Consider the following 26,085-nt stretch of genomic DNA (forward strand, 5'->3'; position numbering starts at 1 on the left):
CTGCAGTTTGTAAATAGAAACAAGTTTTCAGTTAGTTTTTATGATGATTTCATGTTTCCGAAAAAATAGTATAATTGAAAATAAATGCGTATTGGTTCATGTGATGAACGTCTACTGAATTGATTCTAAAAACACGACCGATGCCATCTTGGTAAACAAGGTTTATGATCCTAGAAGCGCCTTAAAACGTGTGAAACCCATCATGCAGCCACCCAAAGCCCTCGTGACTATATTGGACTCAATCTACCATGGTCCACGAATCCTCGAGTAATGTGACCACTTTCTGATTTGTGAGAAAAAAACCCATCGTGTGGCACATCAAATCACATCAGAAATCAAAAACAAATTTAATTGTAACAAAACTGAGTACCTAGAATACTTCATGAGGATTGATTTAGAAGGAAAGGTCAGATTTGAACATATAAGATTGACTTGGGGTTGTTGTATTTGCTGATGATTTTATTTATGAAGAGAGATTTGAAAAAGTTCAATTTAAGACTTTATTCAGATATTTACCGTTAAGTTCAAGTGTTTTTCAGGATCGTGCTTTTTTTTTAGGAATTATTTAGCGCTGCCAAGAATGCTGGCCCAGTCGCAAGATGCGGACACCTTTTTGAAAATGTCGCGATTCAGGTTTGGAAGTAGAATGTCATCCAAAGCACCTGGCCCCAAGCCAGTTCCGTGAGATGTTAGGATCAAGGCAGGTGCGCTAAACGCACATTTCACAGCAACTTGGTCTGATGTTTCCCGTCGCATCAGCCAATAATGAAGCACACCAAAGGTATGGTTTTGCCGCAATTCTGCATCTAGCGCTTTCGATTGTTGTTCAAATGTTGAGTCATTTGTTGAGGTATTCGATGTTTGAAGAGTGCCACCAAAAAGCTCAGTAAGGAACTCAACAAATTGACTGCTATTGTTGGCTTCACTTGGTTTCGTCACGACATGTCGATGGTTCCAGTTCAATGATCCTGTCCCGAGTATTCCTAATACAGGACTTAACAGATGAGAAAAATGTGAAAGTGTGTATTTAAGTTGTTAAGGTTACAATTCATATGAAATAGATTCTACCTGGCTGTATTACTTCTGATGATTGCCGAAGAGTTTTGAATTCAAATATTTCAGACGGGGATCCAGGTAAAGTGACATTTAGAATGCTTGTGATGTTTTTAGGTTTCCGAGACCTCTTGTTAATGACCTAGTCAGCGCTTTTGAAAATGGATTTGTTATCTTTTGCACGTACTTTATCTGAGTCGCATCTTCAACTTACCGAGCTCAGGAAACTGGAGCGCCAGTTAATCAAAGAAGCTCTTTTGGCGATGAAAGCTATCCAGCATCCCATCTTGTTTGGCCCCAAACAGGCGTTATGATAATCGAAATGTGTCTTGTACTTAACTGATTCGCAGATTTTTGCCACAGCTATAATTTCTTTGACAGATTTATCACTTTTTTCAACCACCTCCAATATGGCCAATTGTAGAGTTTGGACCGAACATGGAGCTATGTTCAGTTGATCCTGACGGAATTCAGTCGGAAAGGCCTCCGAGAGACCCCGATCTTGGTTCTCGGCAACTTCGGTGTCAATTTCGCTTAAGGCTCGGTTTCTTTCTTTCCGGTGTCCTCTGCGTTGATCTCATTATCCAGCTGCAGTGAGATTAATAAATCGAATTCGTGCTTCAACTTTCTTACAGCACCCAACATATTCGCGGCATTATCACATGTGACTGAGAATATCTGCTTAACGGTAACTCCGTACGTCTGGAGAATCTCTAAAATTTTAATTTTCGGGAAAGCAGCTGTTTGACGGTCTTTTATTTCAATCATACCTGCAATTATAACATAAATGCATGAAAGTATACGTTTATACTTCATATTCACTTCAATTTATTGACAGTAAGGAATATGCGCGAATGTAGGTTTATCGAAATTCATTCGCGCTGTTTCCATTCACTATAGTAAAGTTCACGCGTCATTAGTCATATAATAGAATTCATAAGACACTGGGAAAAAGTCAACGCCTGCTGTCGTGAATAAATTTTGATAATGTATAACACCGAGATGGTGGATAGAAGGTGGGAAGATTCACGGGTTTTGAACGTGTCAAACTTTGATTGCATTAGTAGCCAGGAAGATAGGAAGTTCACATATCAGGCATACCAGTCAGTTACTCAAATGGTACAAAATTTAATGTGTCAACAAAAAACGTTGAACGAGGACATACAGAAACTATTAATATATTCGCAATAAATATTCGTAGCCATAGTTGTCGTGATTTCACTGACAGAACTCATGGCTTTACTACGTACATCGGCTGTGGCTACTCTTGTCCAAATTCTACCAAAAAAGTGGTTGTCCTTCAAGAATCCAGCCTCTACAAGAGTGTTAGTCTTTATATGTTGAGTTTTTATAAGGTAGATCAAGGTGGACCCTACTGTTGGCATCTAATCTTGAACAATTCGCTTCGACACTAACGGCTGCTTCGACATCATCTTCAGTTAGTGAACCAGCAATATAATATTCGGTTCCATACCTTGGTGTAAGGCATGTTAGAAAGAGTGGACTTTGTAAACCATTTCCCTTTGTGTTGATTTGAAGTTCGATGCGTCCTAGAGGCATCAGGTCAGGCAGGTCACTGGGCGAAGAAATGAAACGAAGCCCCTTGTGCTGATTTCAATTTAACGATTTATTCAAATGTATTGAATTATCGAAGCAAAATATATAATAATTTGCTATATTTGCTAGTGATTTTAATGGCATATCATGAAGTTTAAGCGTTTGCTCGTTACTACGTTGCGTTTATAATTTTGAATTAGCACTATAGTATGTACATAATATTTTTGTTCAATATGTATAAATATAATTATGGTTGTATAATATCATTTCTGTTGATTTTTTATCTTTTTTTTAATCAATGAAGTTGTTTTAGCGTCTAAAATCGATTTAAAACCTGATAATGTGTGTGTATCTCTTTTCCCTTCATCATTCTCGTTAGCTTGTTGTTTTCGATTTTTTTCTTCGATTTTGTGGTTGTTACTTTTTTCGATACAGATTATGCATATCAACATTATTACATCACTTTACATTTCTCCTTGAGATTGCCACTCCCTTCCCCTTCGGCTGGCGCTGCGGCCTCCTTCTTATTGGTACCATTCGCTTTGTCCTTTGGGGGTTTTTCCTTTTCCTTCTGAGTTTTCTCCTTTTCCTTGGCCTGCTGTTTCGCCTTCTCCTTTTTCTCCTTCAGAAGCTTCTCCTCTTTGGCCTGCTCCTTCATCATCTTTTTCTTGTTCTTTTTCTTATTTTTGCCATCCAGCTGCAGCGAAACGTTGCGATTCTTCTCCATGTTGAGCAGTTCCTGGGATGATGGGTGGATAAGCAAACTCAGGACAAGTGTTGATAGAAGGGTTAATCACGTGGGACTCACCTGGAACAGCTCTGTGACGTTGTGGTTCTCCTTGGCGGATGTCTCCATAAACGAGATCCCCCAGGTGGCAGCTTCGGTTTGGCCTTCGATGTTGGTCACTTCGCGGAGTTCCTCCGGCTCGTCGCACTTGTTTCCCACCAGCATCACCGGTATCTGCGAAATTTCCTCGCCCTGAGGCGAAGGGGAGCGAGGTTAGGTTGACGCAAAATTACAAATCACAAGTCAGTGTTACCTTTAGCTCCCGAATCAAACTCCAGATAGGCTTGAGCTCCTCCAGACTCTGCTTGGAGCATACCGAGTACACCAGGATGAACGCATGGCCCTTGGTGATGGATAGTCGTTGCATAGCCGGAAACTGGTGCGACCCGGTGGTGTCCGTGATTTGCAGTGTGCATATGTTTTTATTGCAGCTGATCACCTGAACGGGAGAAGAAAACATGCATTATTGCGAGTGTTTTGAAAATATTACACTACGGAATATATGCTCGGTGGTTCGTTTTGTATATCAGCCATTGAATGCCAAACCGAAATAGTGGTTCTCAGAATTTCGTGAGAAGTGGTAGTTTTGTTCCTTATCGCAAAAAAACTATTTATCATAACTCAAAAACGAAAAAAACACCGCTCTGATTTTTGGATATGTTATTTTAAAAAAAGCTTCAGCCTTCAAGAAAAATATAAAAAACATAGGGCTCTCTATCTTAAAGCATGTAAACAATGAAAAGAAAATACAATCAGTAATTACGAAATCAAAATCCAATTGTTTCGCAAGTGTAGTATCGAAGAAGACTAGCTCATTCAGTTCAATTTGATGTATCGATCATCTCATCCGGTTTAGTGGTTAAAAAGTTATGATTTTTCGAATAAAATCATTTTTGGAAAAATGGGGAAAATTGATTTTTAGGACCATCTTGAAATGAAAATGGGCACCCTAACGAAAAAATAATTTAAAAAACAAAAAAAACTACCAATTTCTCTGATAATCCTTTCATATTTGAAAACCCATTCGGAGATGATGTGAGAATCTATTCTATCGTGTTAATGTATGCGACCCACATGAATTTGCTCCGTTGTATCTCATGGACTAGAAAACCCCAACGACTAGCACACGAGTATCTAAAGGGTCATCCATTAGCGACTTGATAGTTTTGAGGGTTCGCGTGAACGAACCCTTGAAACAGCTGCACATAGTTTAGTAACCAATTTTGAGTTTACATTTTTGTTGTTGAATGTTCCCGTGCCAACGAGAAGGGGCGGCACGAAGCGACGAAAGTATCGCAGCCGCAAGTAAATCCATCCGAAATTGCCCAAAACAGTAGATTGCTCGGCGTTCTCAGGAATTGGGCATTTCCCTAACCTCATTGTGGCGTATTTTGCGAAAAGGTCTTAGGCCACACCCTTACAAGATCAAAATTACTTAGGAACTAAAGCCACTTGACCATATGAAGCGCCGAAACTTCTCCGATTGGGCTCTGACGAATCTTGAAGAAAATCATCTTAAGCGATGAAGCTCATTTCTGGCTAATGGTTTTGTCAACAAGCAAAAAAATGCGTTATTGGTCAAATGCAAACGCACATGTGCTTCAAAAAACATCATTGCATCCGTAAAAAAACACTGTTGGCTGTGGTTTTCATGTCGTAGGAGTGATTGGGCCATATTTCTTCGTGGATGCGAACGACCAAATGTTGCCTCAAAAAATCTTTTTATCTTAGTACTTTCTCAGAAAATCTGTTTTAAATTATAAGTCTAATTTTGAAGCAAAATCTTATGTTTAGTATCATTGAATAGCATATTTATAATGAATTCCACTTCGTTGAATTCGGTACTCACGCAGTGCCAGTATTATTGTAAAATGCAATGCTTCATTGAGGTGGAATTTCACGCAGTTACTCGCTATGTCATAAAACGTAATCCAACATCAAAACGAATCAATGATTCTTCTAGCCGTGGGCCGCGTTCTACGGACAGTGTGGATGAAAAAATATTGCAATTTAAGCTCCGCCCGTTTTCAATTCATTATATAAGCAAGCAATTCGTGAATTTATAGCATTTACGACTCATCAGTCATCCAGCGACCAGACGGCAGCGAGATTTTCCAAATATACGAGAGTTTAGTTGAGCAGCAAACAGAAACACAAACCTATCGTGGCGCTAACATCGACTCAGACCACTACCTGGCGATGGTCAAACTGCGTTCTAAACTGTCAGTCGTCGATAACATAAGACACCAGCGCTCACCACGGTACCACCTACGACGACTACAGGAGCCGAACGTTGCTGCAATCTACTCGCAGCGTCTTGAGGCTGCGTTACCGGGGGTAGACGAACTGGATGCTACTCCCCTCGATGAATGCTGGAACACATTGAAATCAGCAATAAGCAGCACTTTAGAGACCGTCATCGGGTATGAACAACGAGGACAACGGAAAGAATGGTTTGACGACGAGTGCCGAGCGCTCCTGAACGAGAAGGATGCAGCACACGTAGCCATACTGCAACGAGCGACTCGGCAAAACGTGGAACGATACAGATTGAAACGAAGGCAGCAAACACATCTCTTTCGGGAAAAAAGCGCCGCCTGGAAGAGAAAGAGTGTGAGGAGATGGAGCTGCTTTATCGTTCTCGAGAATCGTGGAAGTTCTTTAAGAAACTAAACACCTCGCGCAAACGCTTTGTGCAGCGGTCCAAATGTGCAGAAACAAGCAAGGAGGCATCTTGACGAACGAACGCGAGATGATCGAAAGGTGGAGGCAGCACTACGATGAATACCTGAACAGCGCGCAGACAGGAGACCAAGACTGCGTTGAGGAGGACTACACTGGTGCAGTGAACAACGACGACGTACCACTCCTGACGATGGGTGAAGTTAAGGAGGCCATTAATCAGCTCAAGAACCACAAAGCAACTGGTAAGGATGGCCTCGTAGCGGAGCTCTTCAAGGAAGGTCCGGGAAAACTTGTAGAGTGTATGCACCGGTTGATAGTCAGGATCTGGGACACAGAACAGCTACCGAAGGAGTGGAAGGACGGGGTAATCTGCCCCATCTATTAAAATAGCGACAAGCTGGATTGTGGGAACTATCGTGCCCTTACAATCCTGAATGGTGCCTACAAAATTCTGTCTCAGATCCTCTTCCGCCGTCTATCGTTAATAGTAAGTAGATTTGTGGGAAATTATCAGGCCGGATTCATGCCTAGTTGCTCGACGACGGACCAGATTTTTACACTGCGGCAGATCCTTCATTGACTTCAAGGCCGCATATGATACAATCGACCGACGACAGCTATGAAGGATCATGGACGAACACGGCTTTCCCCGAAAGCTGACAAGACTGATTTTTTTTTTCCTTTTATTTATTTCATTTTCATCTGTAACAATTCATAATCTTTTTTCGGAATTAGCATTTTCGCTTGCTAAAAAAAAAATAGAAAACCTTAACCTAACTTAATCTACCTTAACCTAATCTAAACCTAAGATTACCAATACCGATTACCCGCGGTCACTCGGGGTTAGTACTTAAAGTATAACGAACCAGTGAAACCCAATTTCTCAAAGCAAAACCTAACCGACCTTAGCAGATATTGGAAAATCATTTGCTTTTTTTTTTAACCAACATATTACGAAACTAGCGAAACCCTATTACTCCAAGCAAATCCAACCACATAAACAAGCAAGATTCAGGCAACGATGAACGGTGTGCGGATCTCAGGTGAGCTGTCGGAATCAGTTGAGACTCAGAGGGTACTTCGACAAGGCGATGGACTCTCCTATCTGCACTTGAACGTGGTGCTGGAAGGTGTTATGCGGAGAGCGGGCTTAACATGCGGGGCACGATTTTCAACAAGTCTAGTCAGTTTATCTGCCTCACCGACGACGTGGACATAATCGGAAGAACACATGCGACGGTAGCCGACTTGTATACCCGACTGAAGCACGAAGCAGGGCTGATTGGGCTTGGGATCAATGCGTCTAAGACTAAATACATGACAGCAGGAGGGACTGATCGCAACAGAGTTCTTGTTGGTAGTAGTGTTGTGATCGACGGCGACGAGTTCGAGGTGGTAGAGGAATTTGTCTACCTTGGCTCGTTGATAACAACTGACAACAACAACTGCCGTGAAATTCGAAAACGAAGTATGGAGAAGGAGAATGAACCGCGAACTGGCGCAACTCTACGGCGAACCCATCATCCAGATAGTGGCCAAGGCTGGACGAGTGCGATGAGCAGGGCATGTTGCAAGATTGCCGGACAGCAGCCCTGCAAAGATGGTGTTCGCATCGAATCCGGTAGGAACAAGAAGGAGAGGAGCCCAGCAAGCGAGGTGGTTGGACCAGGTGGAGCAGGACTTGGTAAGAATCGGTGCAGCCGGAAGTTGGAGAACTGCAGCCATGGATCGGGTTTATTAGAGAAAAGTAGTGAATCAGATCTAATCTCAATGGGATGTAGAGTCATAGTAAATAAATAAACTTTCTCCACTGCTTGTGTTATAATAAAAAAAAACTGAATAATTTACCTATGTATTGGTACATAGTAAAACATATATCGCAATAACGATTTTGCGTAATATTCAGCTGAAATCCCTTAATTTTTCATTGCATTTTTCGTAGAGGGACCCCCTATATAGAATACGAAGACCTAGCCCTATGTCAAAAAATTTGATATCAAGCCATACAATATTAGAACGTTATTTTAAAAAATCTGTAAATTCTGTATGAAACCCAAAAAATCTGTAATCTGTGAATACAGATTCTCGATTTCAAAAAGTCTGAAAAATCTTTGTAAATACAAATTATTCTGTAGATGCAGTAACCCGGGCTGGAAGTCTATTTTTGGCCAGAATTGGAAGATCTTAACATTAATAATATGAGGATTTAGCAAGAAGGTTCGAGTTATTTCGAGAAATGGGACATAGCGTTTCCTGCACACAATTACCTACGCTGGGCCGGTTTCAATCGAACTAGCTATTGTATCTCACAACCCGCACGATCAGTTGAGTCTCTAGCTGAAGCAGCAGTAGCCGGGAAACGACATGCCTGGATATCCACAGCGTACCGCTTCGCTCACTCAATCGTAATGGGTCGTCAACGACTGAAGTGATCAAAGCGAATGGAACTAAGAGCAGTACGGTATAAGCCCGCCGGTTTCATATACCCACTAGCACAGCTCCCATAATCGCTGAATTACCAAACCCAGCAACAACGGCAACAACCCTCACGTCCCGTAAAACAGCAATGAAGACAATAACTTGCAGCAGTACCGAAACACAACAATGATACCAACAGCGTAAACATGCAAATACATAGCGGTATGCACTCCTCGATTGCATGCCATTTGTAATCCTCTTTTTCGGAAACTCTAGCCGTTTATTTGGCCGCTGTCAATTCGAACTCAAGTAATGGCTGAACAGCAATTCTGACATAACGTTCCACCTTATTATACCGCTTTGGTTTATAACCAGAATATTTGGTTCAGTGTATATCTTATTCGAAACTTCTGGCTGCGTTCTTTTCGTGCGGTTCAAGATAATAGCAGTGAAGTACGATTTCAATGAGAGCATGTTTTCGTTCGTAGATTCCGTCAAGTTTTGTCGTTTCGAGGATCGGTAAGTGTTTATATGCTTATATAATTGTAAAATATGCACAAGATAACATGTAATTTTTGTTTGTACTGCAGAAAATGGGTCGCGGTAAACATTGTTCTGAGGAGCGGCGCAATTTATTCAAAATTTTAGTAAAATCAATAAATCAAGGACAAACCTACAGACAAGTACAGGAACTAGTTGGTTGTTCTGCCAAAATGATAAGCAATACTTTGAAATATAAAGAGAAGTCTGAAACTCGTGGCCGAAAACGTTGCACTTCTGAAAGAATTGATCGAAAGATAGTTAGACTGTCACGGACTCATCCAACTTTCCCTTATAATAAGATAAAAGATGAACTGAACTTAACTGTGAGCGCTGTTACAGTCAGACGACGATTGGCGGAAGTCGAATTGTATGCACATAGCCCTCGAAAGGTACCATTGTTGACAAAACGTAATGTTACGAGTCGCCTCAAGTTTGCTAAAATGCACATTGATTGACCCGAAGCAAAATGGCGTAATATTTTGTGGACGGATGAGTCCAAAATAGTTCTCTTTGGATCGAAAAGTCGTCGTCAGTATGTGAGACGTCCACCCAACACAGAGTATCAACCGCAGTACACGATTAAGACAGTAAAGCACGGTGGAGCAAAAATTATGGTATGGTGATGTTTTTCCTACAACGGCGTTGGACCAATTTACCGCATACCAGGCATCGTGGATCAATATGGTTACATCAAAATACTTAGTGAGATTATGTTACCTTATGCTGAGGAGGAGATGCCACTAAAATGGGTCATGCAACAGGACAACGATCCGAAACACACGAGCAAACGCGCTAATACATGGTTTAATGAGAGGAAAATTGAGCTCATGGAGTGGCCAGCGCAGTCTCCGGACTTGAACCCGATTGAGAACCTGTGGGGGGATATAAAATGCGCTGTTTCTGAAGCTAAGCCGAAAAATGTGGATCAATTGTGGTCTGCAGTTCGTGATTCTTGGGTTGCGATACCTGTTTCTCGCTGCCAAGCACTTGTGGACTCAATGCCAAAACGATATGCTGCTGTTATTAAGAATAAAGGTTACACTACAAAGTACTGAAGTAGATGATCAGAATATGAAACCAATTCCGACAACTTCCTTCATTTTAATCCTGTTTTTCTAGTGTTAACAAGAATACTGCTATTTTTTCAAACACTGCCTTTTTGGAATAACTGCTAGTTTTGATAAATAATAAAATAACAAATACCATACTTTTGTTATGCTGGAACGCTCTTCAAAAATTCACTATGAAGAAAACTGGAATCAAGAGGCTAATTTCAAATTATCAACATGTTTCAATTTTTAAACCACCACTGCTATTATTTTGAACACAACTGTATAATCAGGGTGGTCTTATGGCGGGTGTACATTAGGGAGATCTATAGCTATAGATGGATTTGTTCACGTGAAAATAGGTGTAAACGGGTGAGAATAAATATGATACACTTATTCGAGGTATATATAACTTGAATAAATTCACCATATGTAAACGCTTGTGAATTTCTCACTGGTGAGAAATCACTAAAGTTGGATGCAGTTCTACTTTAGGTGAATAAACTCACCGAAAATATGAATATATTCATTATAGAAGTTCACGCTAGTGTAAACGGTTGATGCGATTTCTATAAATCTCATCATATTTCTTCACATGAATATATCACTGGTCTAAACCCACCCTTAGAGAAGTTGGACAGAATGTAGTTGTGTGAAAACTCCTGAATTGGACAAACCAAGATCGTTTACCCTATTATTCTAAGGAGTTCAGGAATACAAACAACACCACATATGAAGAAACAACCGATAATCGCGTTTGTCTGCAGTTACCCAGTATTCATTTTCAAGTATGTTTTTCATATTATAATCATTTTTTTAGTATCGAATCCATCCTCGTTCACGTTCATGACGACCTACTATCCACACAAAGGATTCTTCTTGCATCATTAAAAACTTCCCTCAACAGTACATCCTTTTGCCGAACTCGCCACTTGTTCCTGTTTCGTGTTGGATACCCGAGCTAATCCTGATCCTGACAACAACCACGGAAGCTAATTATTTTGTATATCTACACATGGAGGCGTACAACCCGGCGCTTTACACGTGGGGGTGGTGTATCGTTTTGTAAGTTCTGCTGTTTTATCAATGAAACGGAAACATCTTCAACAAAGGGAGCCTCACAACCACAAGCAAGACTGAACGGTTGCCATGCATACATCCAGTACACATTAGCGGATTTTTTTCTCATCAACATAATCATCATCATTGGAATAATCGGCCGATGCACACAGACACATATTCGACAGTTGTTCTATGCTTGCATTTCAAACCTCTTCGTCCGCCACCGTAGAGTCACTGGTAAAAAGACATGTGGGTGAAGCAATAATTAAACGAAATGATTGCAACACACATCACACCCACTCGTGCACTGAGACTGTATGAATGAACCGGGAGGCACTATTGTCACATTGCACTCAACCGCACATATTAAACAGAACCAAATTGAATAAAGCACTACCCCTACCTGTCTGTAGGTATCCTCAATGGTCGGGATGTAGCTCTCCCGGAATGTTCCTTTGATGAACCGGAGAACCAGTGAGCTTTTCCCGACACCTCCAGCACCGAACACCACCTGCAATCGTTGGAAGATAAATTAGGCACAACTCGCGATTTAACTTGACGTTTTAACCAATTAAATAGCTGCAATTACTCACCACTCGATAGTCGTTGCTCTGCTCCGGCATCTTTATATTTTGCAGAATCTTCTTGTTATTCCTGTCATCACCCATTTTGCCGCAGTCGGTGAGGTTGCCTTGGGTGAGGGGCTAAAGTTTTCGTTCGCTTGGGGATGTGGAGGTGAGAGGGAAACAGCGGCGGCTTTACACGCTAGGCAACAACAACAAAAACAACAACGACGAGGACACAGCACAGCAGTGGTGCCAACAACCCTGATTCGCTCAGCAAGCTCGCCCGCTCCCAAAGAACAACCCTAGTCCTGACACAAACCGACCCCACGGGAACGGCTAACGGCTCAACTGCTTAAGCGTTTGTGGGGTTTTGTTGACTACGACGAGAGTACACTCGCGATTAATCGCACTTCAGAAGGCGCTGCTTTCCCTTTCAAAGGTGAGGTTGCCTTCACTCCGCTATTAGCTTTCTTTAACGACACATTGTCGATGCCACACGCGCGGATGTTCTTCACTCAAGAATCTGCTCCGTTAACGACACTATTCAACTATCTCAACAACTTGAAATATATCCTATATGCTTAACATCACTTAACAACGGAACAAAAAAGATTTCGGTACTTTTGATCCCCTCTTGTGTTTTCTTTTTTTTTTGGAATTCCTTTCTGTTTCTCTCCGTCTTTTCGGATTTTTTTTTTCTTTGCTTAAAAATTCGATGTTTTGTTTGAGGACGAATTTGTGGTGGATTCACGGCTTTCCTTTTTTTTTTGTTGTTGCTGAAATGACCCCGCAGATACCAGGGGTTGGTTTATCAGATCATAAATCACTTTCTTATTGCAATTCTCGCATCAGTCGCTTTTCATGCTTGCTTTTGGTAATCATTTACTCCGTATTTCTCTTAATTACTATTATTATTTCGCTGTGGGTTATCGGTCAACAATCAGGCATCATTGTTGCTTTTGTGTGTTTATGCGTATGAGTATGTGTGTATCCTTTCAGGCGGTGGTTTTACCTTCGATTAATCCTTTTTCGTTTCGCTTTTTTTTTTGCTCTCCCCCTCCTTGGAATGCTTACATGGAAAATATGTATAAACCTCGAAGCTTTTTAGCAAAACAGCGGAAAATAATCTCACTTTTCATCCGCGGTCGATTTTCTGATCCTTCTTCGGGGATTTTTTTTTGCGCTCTGCGTTCAAGAGACAAAATTTTCGCTTCGCTTCTTATTTACACGACACACAAACGGGTTTAGAAAACTAAAAAACTTGTTGTTACTCGTGACACACACAATATATTATGCTCAACAATCAGCTCCTGGCATTCGGTCGGTTGTTTTGTTTCGGATTTGTTCGTTTTTTATGCGTTAAGACAGGTGAGAGAAGAAAATTATTGAACGTTAAAGTTATTCCTCCCCGAATGGTGGATGATTTTTGCTGGTGCCTTTTGGCTCTAACCGTGGCCTTCCTTGCTGGTGGGTGTTGTTGGTGTTGTCTACGACAAGGCGTGCGAGTAAGAGGGACCACAGCTGCTGCTGCTGCTTTCCCGATAAGATGAGTGACTGTGTGGGTGTTGGTGGAAAGCGAAAGCAAAACCTACGGCCGATAAAACACGCACTGAGTTCACCCGCCCAGCACTTGGTACAGTTAGCAAAGTGAGCGACGAGGGTGGAAAATTTTCCCAACGAGGGATCTGTTGTGTTTCTCCAGTGAAGCGAAAAAAGATTGAGTTCAAATCAACGGATATTGTTCAAGGAAGTTAACTACTACTATGCGTTGCCACCATCGAAGCACTTTGACGCGGACGCATGATGTATGAAAATGTTTATTGCGTATAGGGGAGGTTAGGGTAAGACGCCCATCTTAAGCAAAACGGATTGAAACATGTATTTTACTACATATTTCAACGTTTCTTTACACCCACAATGTAGTCACATCTGTTTTCTTTGTAATGAAATGAACTAAACTGATTACGAATACGAAAGCCAACTAAAATAATGAAAGTTCTAAACGCATTCGTATTACGCCATTTTGCGTTTCCAAAGTGCACCACAAAAACGGGTGAAACTACATCGAAGCATTCATTCACCAAATCATTTCATTCTCCAACCAACATTTTGTAGGTCTTATAGTTTTTGAGTGATTTTTTTTATTTTTCTTCCTGTTTTTCTATTCTTTCTTTTTTCGAAAAATCCTAACTCATAAACTATAAGTTCTATAAAATGTTGGCAAGAGAATGAAATGTGGGAAATTATTCATGTTTTCATTGAAAAATATCAAACAAATTTTAAAAATAAAATTTCATTTAAATAAAAATATTTTGAAAATTAAAATTATTTTTTCTCAAAAAAATGTTTTTTAATATTCTGAGAAAAACAGATCTGAATACCCCTTACAAGATGGGCACTTTTACAGGGAAAAGGGTTTTCTAACAAGAACTTTTTCATGTTTTCTTTCAAAAAATACTGCACTCTGTCCAACTTCTATAAGACCACCCTGATTCTATTTCGTTGCAACACAAACAGTTAGAATTTCAACAAGATACATTCATACATTGTTGAATGCTTAGAATAAAGCATATTCAACATCAATTTCGTTCAAGAGAGTTTATTGTGAATATGATAATTTCAGCTGTCCAGTTTCTATAAGACCACTTCAAAATTCATAAGTATTATCAATGAAAAATTCAAAACGATCGACTGATTTACATGTCGATAATTGGTAACCTTGCCATTTAGACTAATAACCTTGAAAATTCGTGTTGGAATACTATTTACCAAATTCTGCTGAACGGATTTCTCGATATTTTTCCATTTTTCCCAAATTGCGACCTTCAGCTCTTCAATCGTGGTATACCGTTTTCCCTCAGTGTAGATTCTGTGTACAAGGATCCCCCCTAAGATTTTCAACAAGATTCAAGTCTGGAGAGCGAACCGGCCAGTCAAAAAAACTTAGTTTTTGGTCCTTAATCAATTGCTTAGTTTACTTGCGGGTATAAATAGTAACATTGTTTTGCTGGAATGTGATCCCATGCAAAAACGGTAGGAGAGAGGATTGCAGAACATATGTGTAATCCTTGAATGATATGAAAGCTATCTCGAGCTTTCCGGTTGCGCAGAATCCCGCCCAAACGATGCACGAGTCTCCACCAAAATTCCTGGTTGAAAAATACTGTTACTTCTTCCGTAAATCACGCCAGTACCCGTTGAAACCTTAGGAACCATCCAAATTGAACTTTTTTCGTCAGTGAAGATAACCTATACATTGAAGAACTTTTCGTTATGGTATATAGCAAAATGTATTCTTTCGGACACATTCTTTGTCACAACATACCATGTTCCACTGTCGGTTCATGTGAGCTTCAGACGTTTTCCGATGTGAGATGGTGTAAGATGAGGAGTTTTAACTTTTTAAGCCCTCTTTTTGCGAGGATTTTTTACCGAAATTTGACGAATTGTCACCCGAGCAGTTGAGTAGTTGAAATATTGCTTTATTTACACATGCGATTTTGAGATATTCGAACTAGCTATTTCCCGCTTATCCCGGTCAGAGAGCTTCGATTTACCTGGAGCTCTCTCCTTCTTACCGTATCCTTGAGGATTCGCCAAATAATTGAGCACTGCTTGATGGGATCGTCCAATCCGACGAAAAATTTCTCTGATACCAACATTTTCTTGGTGAAATACATCGATTTGTCTTTCTTCTCTCTCCGCGAGGACTTTTCCCTTCGGCATTTGTCTGATTTAATTGAACAAAACAACTAAAACAACGGAAAATGTAACTGGTCTTATAGAAACTTGACAGTTGAAAATACATACGCTTGCACACACATATATGAAAATCATGAAGTGTATTGTAGTCACCAATACCTACACACAAGAATATGAATTGAAGCAATGTTTGTTTACAATGACACAAAGCAGCAAGATTATCACCTGGTCTTACAGAGGTTGGACAGAGTGTATTGATGTTTAACTCGTAAGATTTTTATGTTTGAGTTATCGCGGTTTACATATTCTGCAAACTTTTTTCTATTTAGAAACATGTTAAATGCAAGAATTTACATACAAAAATGTTATGATTAAAACATTATTATTTCAGGAGTCTCCATACAAAAGTTCCATGTATACCAAAAACTATAAAGGATAGAATCTTAATGTCTTCGACAAAAGTTCATATTTTAATAAAATCTAAAACTTTGTCGAACACGCTTCATCGCTATCTTGGCTGTAAACAAAATTAGGGTGAGTTGTTTTTTTTTTTTCAAAGAAGCCATGGAAAAGTTGTTGTTACAAAAACTTTTTCCTGTAAAACTGTCCATCTTCCGATGTATGGGTGACTCATTCTAAATTGTAAGAACTGTTCATATATTTTTTTGAGAATTTTTAAAATACACATTTTTGAGAAAAACGAATATCAATTTTTAAAAATATTTTTTAGTGTTTTTTTTTTCTTTTAAAATAAATTGGTATTTTTTTACTCAAACAATTTCCTACATTTTATTCTTGGACCAAAATTTTGTGTGTAGTATAGTATTATAGTTTTTGAGTCATAAATTTTTGTAAAAAATAAAAAAAAATTGACTCTTTGCAAAAAGTAGTATAAAAGATTTTTTTTTAATTTCCGGTATGCAAAATTGCTTAAACGACCATTGTCTTTACACCCACAACGTTCCACTGCAATCTCAAACTCAATCGCTAGCTCTAGTAACTTTTGAGAGTGTATTGAAGTTTTATAATGTTTCAGAAATCTGAATGAAGCATCAAAACTAATAAAAAATTAAATAACTCATAAATACAATCAACATTGTTTTGTAGAGCAGAAAGAGTTCTATCGAATAAATTGGATAATTAAGGCACTTTATCGTATTATTAGCAACTAGAGACATGAGACTTTTCAACAAACCAAAACTTGTCTTGATTATATGTGATTCTCATGAAGAAAAAACGATTTGCAATTACTAGTTGCATCAAATCATCCTAAATCGGATAAATCACCATCATTTACCCTGATAACAACCTATACACTAAGCGATCGAGGCGATCAACTATATCAACTAAGTGAAAGACTAAAACATAGCGTGTATCAAAGATTTAATGGCTGAGCAAGAACTGAGTATGATGGCACCAAGAGGCTCGAGCGAAGAAGTGGATGAGCTGAAGAACGAAGTATTGTCTTCAGAAGAATTCGCGTGGCAGAATGAACAGAAAGCATCTCTATCTACAAAATGAGTTAGAGTTCAACCAAAGAATTTAAAGGATTATATTGCCTGTGGAATGAAACATTCCACCGTAGGAAATAAATAGACAGTGTTGAATGTTGAGTCATACCATGGTCTCCAAGGCTGGCTAGAACACAGGACAATGGGAAATCAGGAAAGATTAAGAGAATATACCATGAGCCAAGTACTTTAACGACTTTAACGAAGCGTCTTTATTGTGTATCTTGCCAATTTGCTACGATTGAACGACTTCCGATTCAAATTGCCACAGCGAACTGCTTAACTGTAGATCAGACTACGTAACGTTTTCATTGCACTCAATCTTCCAATGGCTTCGGCTTTCCCCATAGTAATTCCTACGCAATATGAGAATGTAAGTTCCTGCAAATATGGATAAAAGACCATGTTAATCTTTCTTTTTTATAAGGTGGAATAGTTTAACGCTTACTTTCAATTTCCTACAGTTCGTTAGAATCAATTCAATCGTCTCATTGCTCAACTCCTTCAGATTAACCAGGTAGAGTCGCTTTAGATTACCCAGCTTACGCGTGATGATATCCATACAGTCATCGTTGAAGCCCACTTTGTTGTACTCGATATGTAGTGTTTCAATCAAGGGACAATTTCTGGTCAAAATTGAAATCCCTTTAAATGAGACTCCAGGACAGTGAGTTAAATGCAACTCGCGCAATTCTGGTAAAACCATCGTTAGAAGCGAAGCGTCCGACATGTCACGGCAGCTGTATTTGAGCATCTTCAAGTGTTCGAGACTCGCAAAGGATTCCACGCTATCGTTCAAAATTTCTCGTTCTCGTAACTGGAAATTAGTATAACAAATCAGCATGATACACACATTTCAAACCAACATAATCCTACCACGTAGTTCTCCAAATCCAAATATTCCACCCCCCGGATGTTCTCCATCAGCGTTTGTACAACGACAATATCTCGCATGAGCGTCTCGTCGTCGACATCCTCCAGATAGAAACGCCGAACGCTGGGGAACGAGTAGAAAATCGCTGGCGAAACCAGCGGGAAGGTAACGGAAAGAGCAAACTCAACTACACTCTCGAGGCGAGCCGTTTCATCCCACGCTCGCACATCGTACAGTGACATGGTTAGTTTGCGGAGATGTTGCAGACCCGCAAATGCCTTGCAGTCGTGGACACTCTCGGCGATGAAGTCCAGCTCCCTCAGGTGGGGCAGCATCTTGGGGATAACATTAACGGAACGGAGTGAAAGTTCGGAACCGATTTTAAGGACACGCAGCTGGGGCTGCTGGTCGAACAGTTGGATTAGAGCATCGGTGAAATCATCCTCGTTACCGGCGCTTTTTATGTTGAGTTTCAACAGTTTAAGATCTGGTAGAGAGTTGATGTAATGAAGGAACGGTTTCATTTCCTCCACCCTCACGGTCAGCTCGCGAAGCGTGTTGGAGTACTGGGAAAGGAAGGGCTTCAAAAAACGCAGCTCGATTTCGAATCGTTCGAAGCAAAGAGCGGTTAACGAGTTTGTCGAGAAGAAAGCCGGGTTGCGAATAATGAGATAATTTGGGAGATGGAGTTTTAAAGATTTTAGACTTTTAAGTCCACGAAGATACTGTTCAACGCTCTCAGGAAGGGAACCATAAGCGTCGTCAGATTCTGTGGTAAGAATCAGTTCTTCTAAATTGAAAAGATAGGGAAAGACTTCAAGTATCGATTCGGTCAATTGCATAACCTGTAAGTTTAGTGATTTCAAATTCGAACCACAGTGCTGGAAAAAAGTTATGAATTCAGTACACTTTGGCAATTCATCATCGGGAATCGTAATCTTGTAGTGCGACTTGGGATACGGACTCATAATTTGTGTTGAGAGAACGGAAGGAACAGCGACCAACTGATGTGTGACGGGATGCACAGGTTTAATGTGAATTGCAACATATTTTGGGATTATGGTCGTCAGAATAATGTTCTTCCAGGACAGACAAACTAGGGCTGCGCTCTCTAGTTCCTCTACCGATAGCAAACGGAGAATCTGCTCCAGAATCTGCGAACAAAGACGTGCGCTACTGATTACAGCAAGACAATTAGAGAATACACTAACTCTTACCTCATTGGGTAAATTTTCAATTTCCATGCTTTCCAGATGTAACCAACAGCGTGATATGCGATCAAAAACTGACTACGTTTGATCAATAATTAAGAAGTTCACTTGAGAAATCAACGATATATGTAAACTCATATTTATGATTGTTATCATCAACCCCCGGAAATCATTCAACAGGTGGCTAGTAGTTGGATTCTGCATGTGAGGCCACTGAAGGGTTTTGCGAAGAATGACAATCAAGAATCTTTCTAAACTCATAAAAAGTGAATACATTTCTCTTCCATGGGGAATAAGCCAAATTGGAAATTGGCTAAATGGTTGAGCATCCACCTAAAATAGGAATGTTCGTTTGTTGAACTCTCCATTGATTAATCTTTTACATTAGAGTTTTTCACTATTCTACATTATTTATATTATGGTGGCAGCGAAAAGGGTCATGTCGAATTTCAAAAACTGACCATGTACATTTTGTTTATTGGACCAAAAATATTACATATAGGAAACACTCGCGGCGAAAGTGTTAGGCGCAACCACGTTCTTTTTCAAAAAAAAGGAAAAATGCGCACGTTGTCAACAGGGGAAGGGGTATAGGAAATATCCACGGTTGTCCACGAAGGGGGAGGGAGGTGTCTCAAGTCGTGCTTTTATGTCCTCAAAGATGAAAAAATCTCCAGTTTAGCGATGCAAAATTGAGTGTTCTTCTTCTTCTTCAATGGCACTAACGTTCCTAGAGGAACTTCGCCGTCTCAACGTAGTATTACTTGCGTCATTTTTTATTAGTACTTAGTTGAGATTTCTATGCCAAATAACACGCCTTGAATGCATTCTGAGTGGCAACCTCTAGAATACGCGTGATCACAGTGCAAGTCGGAGGAAATTTCTTTGACGAAAAATTCCCCCGACCAGAACGGGAATCGAACCCGAACACCCGGCATGTTAGTTATGACGCTAACCACTCGGCCAAGGGAGCAAATTGAGTGTACACCTTAGATTTCTCCAATCAAACAAACTTTGTAGGTAAGATCATTACAAATTAGCGTACTTTTTTCGTCAATGTGTAATGTCACAATGTCAACCACTGCTTGGACAATGTTGGTTTTTGTTTTTTCATTGACGTTTGAAAGAGTTTTTAATCAAAACGGCAAGTAACAGGAAAGAAATAGATATTGTTACACGTACAATGATAACAAGTAAGACTAGTCGAGGAAAAACATTGCGGAAAAAAGCAGCTGCTGTCAGAAGAATCCACTCTACAGTGAAGAAAATCATAAACAAGTGGAAATACGAAGGCACCATGGAAATCTCCCGGGTAGAGGCACAAACGGATCCTGTCTTCTGATGATGAACGGGTAAATGTGCGAACATTTCTAAAGAATCCTAAAACAAACATTCCTAAATTGACTACCGAAGTAGCCGGCATCATCGGAAGACCTGTCAGCGCAGACACTGTCCGGAGAGCAGCATACAGGAATAGAGGTCGTGTTGGGCTCGAAATGTATTTCATCTCAAAGGTGAATATGAAAAACGATTAGAATTTGCTAACACATTTGTAAACAGACCTATGGAGTTCTGGAACAAGGTCCTTACAAGATCCTTGCCAAGGTCCTTACAAGGTACGGATGAGACGAAAACCAATCTCTTTGAACCGGATGGAAGACAGATGGTGTGGAGGAAGCTCCAGGATTAATGCAGCAGTTTTAGCATTTGGTTCCCACGGAAAAACACGGCAGCGGCATTCAGATGATGTATGGTACAATGCCGGCTTCTGGAACAGAAACCATAGAGTTTATCGATTCGGTAATGGTCAAGATGGCTTAATTGAACATCCTGGAATATTACATGCAGTCTTCCATGCAGAAATTGGGTCACCCTCGTGATTACTACTTTCGACAGGATAATGACTCGAAGCAAACTGATCCCATTGTGCGGGAGTGCCTGCTCTATAATGTCCCAATCAACTCAAAACACCTCCGCAATTACCGGACTTGAACACTATCAAGGTTGCCATACAAAAGAAACACAAGTTTCTGCATAACTCGAAAACTAATCGAGCAAACGGAACCAAATTTGGCATATGGATATATTAGGGGACAAGAGATATTTCGATGATGGTTCGACACTCCTCCCCTCTCTCAAAGGGGAGGGGATTACATAACTCGAGAAATAATCAAGCAAATGGAACGACATTTGGCATGTGGAGATTCTAGGGGACAATAAATTTGTCTATGATGGTTCTACACCGCTAAGGGGGTGACTGCCATACAATTGGAACACAAATTTGGGATGTGAGGATTGAAAAGTACAAGAAGTGTTATGTAAATCCTCTGAAAGGAGAAGGAGGGTCCCATAAAAATATTACACATATTTCAACCAACCATATTACCAACTAAACATGACAATTGGAAATTTTCGATAAACTCTGAAGGAAAATTCGGAAAATTTAATTCCCAAATGTTCTACAATTACATCTTGATAAGGGGTTTTAGTCGATTTCATGTTTGAGCTAACGAAATTGATCTTTGTTCGAAAGTGGAAATGGGTGAAAAAACGCACTCGTATATCTTCGTATATAAAAAAAGAATCGCCAGAAGTTGTTAAACGCAAAACTCTAGAAAGAAATATTCCGATTTGAGCTGTCTTCATTTTATTATATTTTCTATGTCAAACATGTATTCCATGTAACGGAGAAACATGTTATTTGCAAGTAATTGAAGAATCTTGAACGAGAATTGTATCTAAAAATAATTTTATATTATAATGAGTTTTGGTAGAAGTACTAGAAAATTTATAGTAAAAGAAATGGTAAAGTGTCAATTAGAAGAATAATCAATGAATAGTTCTGCGAATGGATCCATCAACGTTAGCTTAGTAAAAATACGTGAATGTATTGATAACAAAAAATCCATTTTGGGTGGTACGAAGTTTGCCGGCTGAGCTATAATAAAGCTGTTATAAAACACAAGCTGTAAGGATTTCGTTCGACGAAGATATTTATATTTAATTCCTCTGCTATAATACAATCATTTTATTTGCCTCATATGTGTTCCCAAATTAAACCGAAACGGATGACGGGAGATGGGTTTAAATAAACCGCAGATTTAGGAAATATAAAAGATCTAAAAATCGTATAGATCACGTATTCCTATAGATTGCACGCTGTTCATCGTAAAATACATGCCATTAACACTAATACTAATCGAAGGAAAACCCTGCCAATTCTGGAACTGTAGCAGATGGGAGATAGTCAAATTCATCAAGAAGGGGTGCCGATTCAGTAGCTTCCTCGACTTCTTTATCGCCCGTCGTCTCGACATCCTGCTTGTGAACCATCTGCATATGACTCCGGTACCTGGCCTTCAGTTTGAACTGCCTTGAACACAAATCACAATCATATGTTTGTGGCGTATCCGTTTTCCCGCTGTGGACATGCTTCAAATGGGTGCTCAAAATACCCCGAGTGGTGTACGACTTGCCGCACTCTTCGCACTTGAAATCCTTTTCCGTCCGGTGGGACAGCAGATGGGTTTTGAGGGTGCTCTTCTGTGTATACCGGCGCTGGCAGTAATTGCACTCGAATGGTTTCTCTTTTAGGTGGCTGTTTTGATGATTACGCAAATTGTACTGCGTTGCGTAAGACCTCGGGCAGCTGTCACATTTGTAGGGTCGATCTTCCGTGTGGAATGCTAGCATGTGGGTTTTCAAAGTCTGTGATTGTGCAAACGTTTTATTGCACAAATCGCATGCATACGGTCGCTCCTTACTGTGGATACGGGAATGTACATGGAGGTTGCTTATATTGGTAAACGCCTTCAAACAGATCTGAAGAAATGATTCATTAGTGATAGGGTATGGTGGAAGAGTGTGTCTTCTACGTTACCTGACAGACAAATGGTTTTTCATTGTTATGAATTCTTTCGTGAAGTTTCTTCGACGAAAGTTGATTGAAGCTCTTATCACAGTAGCTGCACTTGTAAGGCTTTTCTAAAGTGTGGGTACGGAGATGAACCCTGTAATTCCCTGAACTTGTGTACTCGGATCCACAAATCTAAAATAAGTTTTGTTTAGGTTTCAATTTATCGCATTTGTCAAGTTCTCTGGAATACCTCACAAACGAAAGGGCGCGTGTTGGTATGTAAACGCTTATGAGTGTTCAAACTAGACGCCTGAGTGAAACTCTTGAAACAAATGTCGCATGCAAACGGTTTTTCGCCCGTGTGGGTTCGCATATGAACTTTCAGATATATTGACTTGGAGAATATCTTCTTACATATTTCGCAAATATGTTGAGAAGATCCAGCTTCTCGTTTACTTTTCTTTGGTGTTTGATCCTTCTTCACTTCATGTTCAGGACTAACTTCGCCTAAACCTACATTGGTACTCTCCACTTGTGCATTTTCGTTTTCAGCTGTCGGGTAATTTTCAGCTGAATTCTTCGATTCCGTTTCATCGGGTCTTTCACTTTCACGTTCATCTACTCTAAGACTAGTTCTCGTTTCCGAGGAGCTCTCGCTACTGCTTGTCGTAATGGAGCTAGAACTGCTTTCGTCCGAATCTTCGCTACAGCAGTCGCTAGAATAACTGCTGTCATCCTCAACGTCACTTTCTTCGTCATCATCATCATCCACTGCGCTACTCTGCCCTACGGAACTCTCATCATCCGAGCTACCCTGTCCGCCCTGGCCGGCAGTTCTGTAGACAGCCGCAGCCCCAGTGATATTCAGCTGAAAACTGTTTGCGGTAACTATCGAAGTTTCAGTGGATGTGGAGTCTTCTTCTTTCAGCTGGTTGGATGTTGCAACTGCTCTTTTCGGATCCTGCAGCTGCCTTTGAATAACTAGCTGGGTTGAGGAGGTAACTGTCGTGGTGATTGGAAAAATCTGATTCTGCGAAATAGGAAATCCACCGTTCGCCTTCCGTTTACGTTTCATTACCTTATTGTACCTTTGGATGCACTTCTGGCAGATTGGTTCCACTCGACCATTGACCGGTACAATCTTAAGCTTAAACACGGACTCCAGCAGCCACACATTACTCTCATCGCACTCGATGAAGTCCATGCTCTTGTGAAGCAATTGGCACAATTTACAGAAAAGAACCATTTTGGTGTTGGCAGGACTTATTATCGGAGACTTATATTAGATTTCTTTGGCGAGGCATACTTTTTAATATTAGATTAGGAAATCTCATTCTCGATAGACCGGGGAATGATTTGTTCACTTAAGGAACAATGAGAGAAAATCGCATTCATGCTATTGTTCCCATACTTTTACACCAATGCTACATAATTTGGCTAGTGCGTAAGGAATTTTGATTATGCATCGATTGACTTTCATAGATATAATCACATTTTTTTTCACATTTTCAAAGGAAAAACAGAATCATTAATCCACACATCATTTGTAAACAAAACCACACTGTCATTTGCAATGCTGTCGGTTGCAGTTTATGCTGTTTCCTTTTGATGTACTACCACAGACATCTCAGGCACTGACCTACTGATTCATGATTGAAAAATACTGTTAAAAACATCTCCACTAGTTGCTAAATTCGGTTGCTAAACAAAATTAGGCAACCCTTCACCATAAAACCCCCGCAGACTGCATGCTTTTTATCGTCAGACAGTTTGATCGAGTTGGTTTGTTAGTGCAAAAACCGACCCAACTGAATCGGTGTAATGTGCGCATATGCATATCCCTCCATACTGATCAAGCCGATCAAACTATCGGCCATAAAATAGTCTGCAGTCTGCGGGGGCTCTAAGGCCAGGCGCAAATTGAGAAGAGTATAGCGCGAGTAACTTGGCGCGATATAACACCTGTTTTTGTGGCTAATGAATGTGGCGCAAATTGGCAAGGAGACGCGAGATGGCGCAACGCTCATGAGACACGACTCGTGTGACGCTGTGGCTGAACCACAGCTTCTCGTGCTGGTCGTGTCGGCTGTGGTGGTTGTATTGGTAAAGGGTAAAGGGTAAAGAGTAAAGGGTAAAGGGACGTTTTCCACCCGAAATACATTATAGTCATTGTCGCTTCTCAAACTTCAACGCGAATTTATCTTCTCGCTCCAAAAAAAAAAAATATCGCCGCTACGTATGTGGTGCCGGTCCATACTGAGAATCTGTTATGTCTGAAAATATCAATATATCATGTGTTTGCTCGTGCCGGTACGTGTCTGACAAAAACCGTGTTTGTTCTCTGTATACAACATACACTTCAAAGCATACCGTTATTCTACATAGCAAACCGTTATTCTACTCAACAACTGTCAAGTTTTGCACAGAATGTGCTATCGATTGATGCAAATATCTCTGCAAACTATCGAGAAATGGCGTGGCTCAAATCGCAATATTTCCATTCGAACTGCACTGCCAACACGTACCAGACTTTCTCCTTTCCACTCAGATATTGATCACAAACTATAAACACTTCTACTCCTATATTCCGCTGGAGATGTGATCGAACTTCAGAACATGCAAAATTAATGTTTTCCTACTGGAGTTTGAAAGCATACTTCCGTGAAAGATACGATGTATCTAAATGTATCTAAAACAACGTGTATGCCCATATTCCACAACTTTTAACACTCTTCTATATCCGCACTAGTACAAACCTGGGTCATTGGGATCGAATCAAAAATATCCAATAGAAATGTCCAATAATCGGGAGGGGAAAAGTGTTACTTTTTTATGATTCACTACATGCATAAATATTGTTGTCAAAGGCAAAATAAATCAAAATTATTAAAAATAACCGAACTACCTTTTCAATTAATACTAGCGTTCAGAATTAAAAAGATCTAGCTGTTATGTTGGCAGGAACTGGAATTTCAGTATTACTGAGATAATTTAAACAAATTATAATTAAATTTTACTTCCCGCCAAAGTTTATTATTTTTTATGTGTTTTCGGACGTTATAGAAACATGTTGCCTTTATACTGGATGCGATCTGGCGTAGTGGTAACACCAATACCTCTCACGCTAAAGGTCACGAGTTCAGTTCTCACTCCCGACATTCTTCCAAAATGGAAGATAAAAGTAACGAACCAGCCAAAAGTGTTGAAAGTC

The 26,085-nt window shown here is 40.1% G+C and overlaps 3 protein-coding genes across 3 annotated transcripts; all 3 read right to left on the bottom strand.

Moving 5' to 3' along the window:
• Positions 1-2,665: 2,665 nt before the first annotated feature.
• Positions 2,666-13,223, bottom strand: LOC129762399 (GTP-binding protein Di-Ras2). Its single transcript, XM_055760625.1, has 5 exons — positions 11,748-13,223; positions 11,558-11,665; positions 3,651-3,836; positions 3,419-3,589; positions 2,666-3,349 (listed from the first exon to the last, which is right to left on the bottom strand). Exons 1-5 carry the CDS (start codon positions 11,820-11,822, stop codon positions 3,065-3,067), a joined length of 825 nt encoding a protein of 274 aa, XP_055616600.1. The 5' UTR covers positions 11,823-13,223; the 3' UTR covers positions 2,666-3,064.
• A 3,564-nt stretch (positions 13,224-16,787) lies between these two features.
• Positions 16,788-19,204, bottom strand: LOC129778555 (uncharacterized). The gene is made up of 4 exons (XM_055785524.1): positions 19,025-19,204; positions 17,810-18,961; positions 17,382-17,750; positions 16,788-17,314 (listed from the first exon to the last, which is right to left on the bottom strand). The coding sequence occupies exons 1-4, from the start codon at positions 19,049-19,051 to the stop codon at positions 17,213-17,215; spliced, it is 1,650 nt and encodes a 549-aa protein (XP_055641499.1). The 5' UTR covers positions 19,052-19,204; the 3' UTR covers positions 16,788-17,212.
• A 2,814-nt stretch (positions 19,205-22,018) lies between these two features.
• On the bottom strand, positions 22,019-24,443 carry LOC129770957 (zinc finger protein ZFP2-like). Its single transcript, XM_055774171.1, has 3 exons — positions 23,125-24,443; positions 22,899-23,066; positions 22,019-22,840 (listed from the first exon to the last, which is right to left on the bottom strand). The coding sequence occupies exons 1-3, from the start codon at positions 24,118-24,120 to the stop codon at positions 22,214-22,216; spliced, it is 1,791 nt and encodes a 596-aa protein (XP_055630146.1). The 5' UTR covers positions 24,121-24,443; the 3' UTR covers positions 22,019-22,213.
• Positions 24,444-26,085: the final 1,642 nt, after the last annotated feature.

The sequence above is a fragment of the Toxorhynchites rutilus genome, chromosome 1 (assembly GCF_029784135.1).
Source record: "Toxorhynchites rutilus septentrionalis strain SRP chromosome 1, ASM2978413v1, whole genome shotgun sequence".
Taxonomy (NCBI): Eukaryota; Metazoa; Arthropoda; class Insecta; order Diptera; family Culicidae; genus Toxorhynchites; species Toxorhynchites rutilus.